Raw genomic sequence first — 10499 nt, forward strand, 5'->3', positions numbered from 1 at the left:
TATTAAGGGCGTGCCGTGATGGCACTGCCTTTAGTGTCCTCTACAGCCTGTCGTAGCGTCTGCTTTCTCACCATACAAACAGCGTTCCGGCCCAGTCACATAATATATGCGGCTTCTGAGGACACACGTAAGTGACTGCAAGACATACAAATGTAGTTGGTCAACAGCCATACAGGTCACACTGAGGGTGGTCGTATAAACAATTTAACATTGTTACAAATATGCGCCACACTGTGAACCTACACCAAACAAGAATGACAAACACATTTCGGGAGAACATCCAGAATCCCTTGTAGCCCTAACTCTTCCGGGCTAGAATATACACCCCCGTTACCACCCAGTCCCCCCCAACCCCCCTTCCCAATCTCCATAGCCCGGAAGAGTTAGGGCTGCAAAGGATTCTGGGTATTTGTTATGTTGTGTTTATGTTGTGTTACGATGCGGATGTTCTCCCGAAATGTGTTTGTCATTCTTGTTTGGTGTTGGTTCACAGTGTGGCGCATATTGGTAACAGTGATAAAGTTGTTTATACGGTCACCCTCAGTGTGACCTGTATGGCTGTTGACCAAGTATGTCTTGCAGTGGCTTGCGTGTGTCTGCAGAACCTACATACAACATTGTGACTGGGCCATCATGCACCCCTGCGTTAGTGAAAGCGACAGAAACGTTGCCATGGAGACGAGGGTTTTCTTACGTGCCTGGCTGCAGTCACACCGCGACACCTGTCTGTCATTAATAAAGTCTCTGATAACCGGGACCAATTTAAACCGTTATTTGTTTTTTTTATTGATTAATTTGCATTGCCTCACACGATGAACACTACATATATTTTTATATGACGCCGGATAACACTCCGGGAGCCGTCACTTTTTTGCGCTCGCAATCCCGGTACTTTCCGCCGACCGTGTTGCTGTAGGGGGGAAAAGCGACGACACACATTGCGGAAATAACATTATTCTCCGTGCGTTGGCTAAATACAAATATATTCCACAACCCCAAACATGTCTTTTTCAAAGCCTGCAGTGAAGAGAAAGGTTAGTGATGAGCAAAGACAATTTCAGGAAAAGTGGGAGATGCAATATTTCTTTTTTGAGCACAGGGGCACTCCGACGTATCTTATTTGCACAGAGAAAGTTGTGGTGCACAAGGAATATAATTTGAAACGTCATTATACAACTAGACATACTGAGGAGTATGCAAAATACCAGGGAGATGAGAGAGTGAACCGGGTTGTAAATTTCAAAACCAGTCTACTGAGGCAACAAGATTTCTTCAACAAAGCAAGCAAAAAGAGCGATGCAGCAGTCAAAGCTAGCTACATGGTGAGTGAGATGGTTGCTCGGGCGGGAAAGCCATTCAAAGAAGGTGAATTCATTAAAAAGTGCATGTTAGATTTTTTTTAATAAATATTTTATTGCGGCCCAGCCTCACTCAGTTTCTGCATCCAGTTGCCCCCAGGTAAATTGAGTTTGAGACCCCTGATCTACACTGACACCATGTCTTTTTCTTTATTTTTAACCGCTGAAAATGCATGAAAGGAAGGCTGCACTATAGTGCTCAAGGTACAAAAAATGCATACTTCAAGAAGTTTTTATTGTTTTTTATTATAAAAACCGATACAGTACATAATTAATCATTTAAGAGAATGTGTATTCAGATCGTCCTTCAAAACCGCAATTACAACACCCATTTTCAAATCATGAAACAAAAACGACTTTAAGAAACCTATCAGTATACTTCCTACTGTTTCTAAAGTTATTCAAAAAAATGTTGCACCTTTATAATGGAAATATGGTACACAAAATGCAGTTTGTTACTTCCTCGAGGTGATCAAATGCAGCTTAGACAGGGGCAGGGGCCATTTTCCTAGATCTCTGTAAGGTGTTCGATACAGTTAACCAATCAGTACTGCTGACAAAATTTCAGAATTTCAATCTCTCCACAAACATTATCAGTTGGCTTCAATCTTACCTCGCAGATCGCTCCCAGCGCGTAAGAATAAACAACAAAACTACGTCGCTCAGTTCCTGTACCAAAGGGAACCTCAAGGGCCTGTTCTGGGGCCACTGCTCTTCAGCTTGTACTTCAATGACGTACCTTCCGTCTGCGATGATGTGAAAATCTTAATGTATGCTGACGACAGTTTTCTTTACTCACGGTTCCGATGCATAACTGAATGCCACTAAACTACCCGTAGCAATGACCAAAGCAACAGAGTGCCTGAACGAGTCCTTGCTTACGCTGAACACAGATATCAAAATGATCTCCCAGGTATCTATGTGAATAGTTACATGATTAAAAATCTTGAGGAAGTCAAATACATAGGTGTGATCCTACACAAAATTTTACAAATCATGTTAAAAAGGTATGTCATGTACATCTCCAATTACCAGCATATCAGGAGCTCTTTATCATTGCAAGCAGCAACATTTTTTTTCAATGCAATGATCAACTAAAATACCATGTACCGTATGTCATCATGGTCTCAAGCCCAGCAGAATGTTTGAAATTATCTAGGTCAGTGGTTCTCAAACTTGTTTCACCACGTACCACCTCAGAAAACACTTGGCTCTCCAAGTACCACCACAATGACCATCATTAAAATACAGTAGCATAGTAGGTCTAAATATTAATTAAAAACAAGGCCGGGGTATTATTTAACAAGTATATTTAATTATTTCGGCCACTGTAACATTACACACAGTTTGAACAGTAACACTGTCATGGCGGCATGCATACACACAGCGGCTCACGGCTCTCCATTCTCGGTGCTTAGTTTAGTGTTTTTGTATTTTTTTTTGTGGGTTTTTGTGTGGAAACACCACAGTATGATCGGTGAATCCTACATACAGTTGCCAGGAATTACTGTGTTTGGGATTTAGCTGCGGAACGCTGACCACGATCACGTCAGGCTTCCACCGCTCCGACGACATACCGGAGGACCTAGCCAGGACTCCGGGGTCTCCGTGGGTGGTTTTCCCTAGCAGTAAGCCAAAGAGGAGGCGAAAACAAAGGAAGCAAAAGCAAGCCTGCAGGGCAGGTCCGCTAACGCTGCTAAAGAGACAACCTTTGAAACCACCGCTTCCCAGCATTTTCCTCTCCAACACCAGATCCATTGGGAATAAGATTGACGAGCTGAGACTACAGATCGCAGCCGACAAGTGTTTCTGTGACTGTAGTGTTGTGTTAATAACAGAGACCGGGCTACAACCACCCCTACCGGACTCGGCTACCGGGCGAGCAGGCCACAAGCTCCACCGCTACTACAGGAACGGCGACTCCGGTAATAGCAGAGGAGGGGGGTTGTGCATCTACACCAACGACAGCTGGTGCAGAAATGCAGAAACCGTGGACAGTCATTGTTCCCCGGACTTAGAGTATTTGACCATGACATGCAGACCCTTCTATCTGCCCCCTGAGTAACTGGCAGGATCCTCAAAGAGTGTGCAGACCAGTTGGCCGGGGTGTTTACCAAAATTTTCAATAAGTCACTGTCCCAGTCCTTTATCCCATCATGCCTGAAGTCCGCCATAATCATCCCGCTGCCCATCAGCAGTCTCAACGACTACAAACCAGTTGTTCTGACACCCATGACCATGAAGTTGAGTTGAGTTGAGTTTGTGTTTATTTCGAACATGCATGCATACAAAATGATACATCACAATTTCCAGTTTCTCTATTCAACATGTTTTCCTTTACATAGCAGTTGCTAAAACTTTTGTTCACTTCCTGTTCTCAATTTATTCACAATATACTCCATAAGTAATGACAATAAAAATAAATAAATAACAATTAATTAAGTAAGTAATATTCATATGGTGAGATAAGTAAGATTATCTAGAAAATGAATGGATGGATGAAATTAATTCAGAATGTTTATCATGGTTCTTCTTCTTCTTACTTTGTAAACACTTTAAGTGAAGTGATTTGAAAAAATTACTTTGACGTCACATCATTTCCTACCTCCCACCCACACTTGACCCACTGCAGTTTGCATACAGAGCTAATAGATCGACAGAGGACGCCATCTGCACAGCGCTTCACACCACCATCTCCCACCTGGGCTGCTCTTTGTCGACTTTAGCTCTGCCTTCAACAGCATACTCCCTGACAGACTAACTGCCAAACTACTGGAGATCGGGTGCCCAGCCACCACCTTCTGCTGGATCAGAGATTTCCTCTCAGGCCTTGTGCAGAGAGTCAGAGTTGGGCCTCATCTCTCCACAGCCCTCAGCCTTAACAACGGCTCGCCACAAGGTTGTGCACTGAGTCCTCTGCTTTACACTCTGTACACCCAAGACTGCATCACCTCTCACCCAGGTAATGCCATCGTCAAACTTGCAGACAACACTACTTTAGTGGGGCTGATCTCTGGAGGCGATGAGACAGTGTACAGGGAGGGGGTTCAGAGACTGGTAAGATGGTGTGATGATAATAACCTGGACCTCAACATCTCTAAGACAAAGGAGGTGATTGCGGACTACAGGAAAAGGCAGACTGATGTGCAGCCAATCCACATAAAGTTAAGTTAAAGTACCAATGATTGTCACACACACACTAGGTGTGGCGAAATGATTCTCCGCATTTGACCCATCACCCTTGTATAAGATTCCAGTTTGTATAAGATTCCAGTTTATTTATTTTTCTTCAAATTGTTCCTATTATTTACCCGTTCTGCACCGAGGATAGAATCCATGCCTAAAATTTTGTTGAACTGGTGTACTGTGTATACTTGTGCAAGGACAATAAATATTCGTATCTTATCTGTTTGAATATTTAAGTTATTATTTAGCATACCACTGGATGGAGCCCGCATACTTAATGTTGAAACAACATGCTTTTTGACGACGTTTAATCAATGTTGGTTTCTGAGGTTGATATGACCATTGAATTTTGAGATGAGGGGAGCAGTGGGCCGCAGTAGTGGCTGCGCCCGGGAATCATTGTTGGTGATTTAACCCCCAATTCCAACCCTTAATGCTGAGTGCCAAGCAGAGAGGTAATGTGTCCAATTTTTATAGTCTTTGGTATGACTCGGCCGGGGTTTGAACTCACAACCTACCGATCTCAGGGCGGACACTCAAACCATTAGGCCACTGAGTAGGTAAATGGGGAGTGTGTGGAGAGGGTGCCAAGCTTTAAGTTCCTGGGTGTGCACATGGATGCAGACCTCGGATGGAGCTCCAACACCTCGGCGGTCGTAAAGTGGGCCCAACAGCAGCTCTACTTCCTGAGAATCCTCAGGGGGATCAACATGAAGAGGGAGCTGCTGACTGTATTTTACCGCTGCTCCATTGCGAGTGTGCTGACGTATTATATCTCTGTGTGGTTCGCCAGCTGCACCGTGGCACACAGAAAGGCACTAACGAGAATCAACACCACCCGGAAAATCTTTGGGCACACTCTCCCCTCCCTACAGGACCTCTATAGCACCCGTTGTCTCAAGAGGGCACGCAGCATTTTAAAAGACAGTACACATCCAGGACACCAAATGTTTCAGCCGCTGCCCTCAGGCAGAAGATTCAGGGTGCTGAAAACAGGAACAAATAAACTGAGGGACCGTTTTTATAACCAGGCTATAGTCCTGTTAAATACAAACATGTGACTGTAAAATTGTGTCATTTCATGCACAAGTGCAATCATCAACATTGTTAATATAACTTATTTTAACGTGTGCAGTAACATGCTGCAATGTGAAGTTTTTATAATGACTGTATAAGATTCCAGTTTATTTATTTTCTTCAAATTGTTCCTATTATTTACCCGTTCTGCACCGAGGATAGAATCCATGCCTAAAATTTTGTTGAACTGGTGTACTGTGTATACTTGTGCAAGGACAATAAATATTCGTATCTTATCTGTTTGAATATTTAAGTTATTATTTAGCATACCACTGGATGGAGCCCGCATACTTAATGTTGAAACAACATGCTTTTTGACGACGTTTAATCAATGTTGGTTTCTGAGGTTGATATGACCATTGAATTTTGGTAATTTCCCAATCAATATTCTACAACACCAATACAATGTTGAAACAACATGCTTTTTGACGACATTTATTCAATGTCAGGTTGTGACGTTGATTTGACCATTGAAATTTGGTAATTTCCCAACCAACAAAGTGGATCCAACGTTGGACATCAACATTGTCTCAATTTACAAATACAACTAGTTTGCAACGTTGTTTCAAAGTCAGTTTTAAAGGACATGTATGTAAAATCAACATTGTATCAATGCCTTGTGCCTGCTGGGTACTAGCTTTGTGTGTGCTCTCAAGTTTGCATGTGTTTTAATACACGCAAGCCTTTAGTAGATCAGTCCTTTAGTGTTTACCATCATCCATCCATCCATTTTTTACCGCTTGTCTCTTTTGGAGCCGTGGGGGTATTGGAGGCTCTTCCAACATTACTATTGTCATCAAATTGTCCTTTTAGTTTAGGTGAAATGTAACCAAACACAGATATGGTACCAACACTTGTGTTTTTAAAACGTTGTTAATTTGATAAATTTTGCTAAAAAAATTTAAACAATTTTCATGTTTTTCACAGACTTAACCTGGGTAAAAATGACCTCCTGACATTCTACGACGGTGATGACCTGTCCGCCAACATTCTTGGTCAATACAGCGGCAAACGTCCTCACTTCAAGCTCTACACGTCCATGGCTGATGTCACCGTTCAGTTTCAGTCAGATCCTGCTACAAACATCTATGGTTACAACAATGGCTTTGTGGTGCACTTCTTTGGTAAGATTTAAGTATACCTGTAGCATTTATCATTTTTTGTAGCTTTGTCTGTCTGGCTCATTCCAGGTTTGCTGCATTGGATAACAATGACAAACAGGAACACAGTAATTGGGTACACTTAAATATTGCCTGCTTTGCTTGATGCTTTGTGTTCTTTGCCATGTTCAGTGCTGCAAGGGGGCACATGTTGACTGGTGCTAAACCGCTTGCTTGGTTCCTCCCGGCATTCATCGCCAGGCTCTGTTTACATTTGCAGTCCAAAACGCTCTTGTTTAGCACACACAGAAAATATTGCATTTATATTCCCTGCTGTTACGAGAATATGTTTCATCCTTAAAGAGCCCCTCATCTCTTCTTTAACAAGGACTGAATATACAGGGGAATATAAAGAGCTTTGCTAACTCTGTTTACCACATACTTGCCAACCTTGAGACCTCCAAATTCAGGAGATTTATTTTTTTGGGGAGGTGGGCGGGGCCGGGGGCGGGGTTAAGGGGGGAGGAGTATATTTATAGGTAGAATTCACTTAAATTCAAGTATTTCTTATATATATATATATATATATATATATATATATATATATATATATATATATATATATATATATATATATATATATATATATATATATATATATATATAAAATATTAATACTTCACTTTGAGTGAATTCTAGCTATATATATATATATATATATATATATATATATATATATATATATATATATATATATATATATATATATATATATACATATAAATAAAATAAATACTTGAATTTCAGTGTTCATTTATTTACACATATACACACATAACATTCCTCTCTACTCATTGTTGTATTTGAAAGTGCAATGCTTTGCAGCCAGTAGCACAGCCTTTGGAGGAGCATAGGTATGGGCAGTGTAATATTCTGGCTTGGAGTCAATAACCAGAAGTGGTGACGAAGTTACGTCTCTTTATTTCATACTTCAGAACCGACTCCCACACTTGCCGTCAGGGTGCGCAATACAACGTAAACCGTTGGCCAACCAAAAAGTACTTTTTGGTTGGCCAAGCGGACATGATGACAAGCTGTCCTCACTCAGGTCCGCACGGACCTGGAGGGGGCGTGCCTTACGTCCGGCTGGAAATCGGGAGAAATTCGGGAGAATGGTTGTCCCGGGAGATTTTCGGGAGAGGCACTGAAATTCGGAAATCTCCCGGAAAATTCGTGAGGGTTGGCAAGTATGGTTTACCATCTCTGGAACTAACAATGAAAGTGCGTGTGGAATGCTTGAAATGCTAAAAAAAAGGAAAGCCAAAGTATGATATCACTTTTAGCTAGAAACATGAAGGTGATCCCGAAAGGCCCAAAATAACCCTTCTCATAGTGTCGTTTATGTCTCATAAAGACTTACTAAGCAGCTGTCAATGTCAGATTCACCATCTTACATTCATTGCACAGTATGATTGATTGAAGCAAAAATGTACGGCTGCCCTGAAAAGGGAGAGCATGTTGGAGCATCCTGGATGGGCTCAAGAAGGTCTCCTCCCTTCCCTTGTATTCTTTCCACTGACAGATATAGATCAGATCAAAAATGGCGGATCCTCCTCTGAGGACCCCATTTGGGTTGTGTTTTCCCTGGCCTAGTTTGTGTCTTGACCTCGTTCTTTGTATCTGGCATATTCCGTTCGATATAAATAAACTAATTCAATAAACTAGACCCCCATTCCACATCTCTTATTTTAGGATGAATAAGCTAACTCTATGTTCTTTAATACTGACCTTGTGGGATTGCTGGTATATGACCCACAATACCGAACAGCTCACAATGTTTTAGCAATAACCATCAATCAATCAATCAATGTTTATTTATATAGCCCTAAATCACAAGTGTCTCAAAGGGCTGCACAAGCCACAACATCATCTGTACAGAGCCCACATACGGGCAAGGAAAAACTCACCCCAGTGGGACGTCGTTGTGAATGACTATGAGAAACCTTGGAGAGGACCGCATACGTGGGTAAACCCCCCCCCCCCCCCCCCTTCTAGGGGAGACCGAAAGCAATGGATGTCGAATTTTGATATTTTGATTGTGATAACGCCCCCGTTTATGACTACAGCCTTCCCTCTTTTTCGAGACTAATTGGTTCCAGACATGATCGTGCCAAATGAATTATTATTAAAATAATATATATTTTCATAGTTACAGCATACAAAAATGTTAGGAACAGAACCAGATATCCTCACCTAGTTTTCTAACCTCCATATTAAAATAGTATGGTCAGTTGTGTCAAAGGCAGCGCTCAGTTTCAGTAGAACCAAGACTGAGACTTTTCCTGCATCTGTGTTCAGACGGATATAATTTATCACCTTGATCAGATCGTTTTCAGTGCTGTGGTGGGGCTTAATGACTGATTGGAAAATATCAAACACATTGTTAAACAGGAGAAAGTCACTTAGCTCTTGGCCTACCATTTTTCTAGTACTTTGCCCAAAAATGGCAAGTTTATTATGGGCCGATACCTCTTCAGTACCGTGGCTTCAAGACTACTCTTCTTTAGGAGGGGCTTAACGACAGCCATTTTTAAGGCCTTTGGAAATGTTCCAGTCTGAAGTGAAATGTTAACTAGATGAGTGAATTGTGGTAATAAACTGCTCAGCATAGATTTTAGAAATTTAATGGGTAACACTGACAAAACAGTTGATTACTTTTTTTATTTATTTTATTTTTATTTAGCCTTTATTTAACCAGGTAAAATCCCATTGAGATCAAAGATCTCTTTTCCAAAGGAGACTTGGCCAAGAGGGCAGCACCAAGGTTACATTAAAAACAGTAAAAAACACATAAAACATCAAATTTACAACATTAAAACTTGCTCACATAACACATGTGCATACAGACAAGGTAGACTGCAATCCTTTCACAGAAGCTTTAAACTCATTTAATGTAACAAGGGTTTGAAGTTGAAGATTCGATTGTAGGTTATTCCTAGCCTTCGGTGCTGAAAACCTAAATGCTTTCTTGCCCAGTTCAGTTCTTACTTTGGGGACGACAAATTGCAGAACATTCATTGGACGAAGATTGTAACTTCCTTGTTTCTTTGTTAAAAGACAAGACAGATAAGATGGAGTGATACCCAGAATGGTTTTGTAGATGAACACATACCAATGATTGAGGCTTCAAGCACATAAAGACGTCCAGTTAACCATTGAGTATAACACACAATGGTGAGTAAGGGGAGCGCATTTCAATTTAGTCAGTGACGGGAGTGAAATGTGCCAGCTCTAGTTAACAAACTGGCTGCAGAGTAGCAATTTGTTTTCCAGGAATTATTGCATTTTTAATGCCTTGAACTTTATCATGAAAGAATATCGCAAACTCATTGCACTTTGATGTGGAAATGAGTTCTACTGGAAGTGAAATTGGAGGGTTTTTAATCTGTGTACGGCTGTGAACAGGACACAAGATTTATTACTACAGTCTGTGATGATTTCAGAAACATGTTTTTCCCTTGTTCTACGCAAAGTCTGGTTAAACACATTTAGATTTTCTTTGTAAATCTCATAATGAGCTTGGAGCTTTGATTTGCGCCATTTCCGTTCGGCTCTGCGGCATTCCCTTTTCTGTGCCCAGACCGAGTCTTCATTTCTCGATGGCGCCTTTTGCTTACTTTTAACCATTCTAACTTTGTCAGAAGCAATGGTGTCCAAAACATTTACAACACTTGATGTATATGAGTTCAACAGGTCATTAACATTAGCATACAGGGTG

At 41.2% G+C, this 10499-nt stretch overlaps 1 protein-coding gene across 7 annotated transcripts in view; it reads left to right on the top strand.

Moving 5' to 3' along the window:
- The window catches only part of LOC133650613 (seizure protein 6-like), a 322692-nt gene that overhangs the window by 294426 nt on the left and 17767 nt on the right, over positions 1 to 10499 (top strand). For all 7 annotated transcript variants that reach the window (XR_009826259.1, XR_009826260.1, XM_062048070.1 and 4 more), the window contains exon 10: positions 6549 to 6745. Coding sequence is in view for 5 of the 7 variants with exons in the window: in XM_062048070.1 (XP_061904054.1) it covers positions 6549 to 6745 (197 nt within the window). In the remaining 2 variants the exon portion in view is untranslated. The remainder of the gene's footprint in view (positions 1 to 6548; positions 6746 to 10499) is intronic.

Source organism: Entelurus aequoreus, linkage group LG05 (genome assembly GCF_033978785.1).
Source record: "Entelurus aequoreus isolate RoL-2023_Sb linkage group LG05, RoL_Eaeq_v1.1, whole genome shotgun sequence".
Lineage (NCBI taxonomy): Eukaryota > Metazoa > Chordata > Actinopteri > Syngnathiformes > Syngnathidae > Entelurus > Entelurus aequoreus.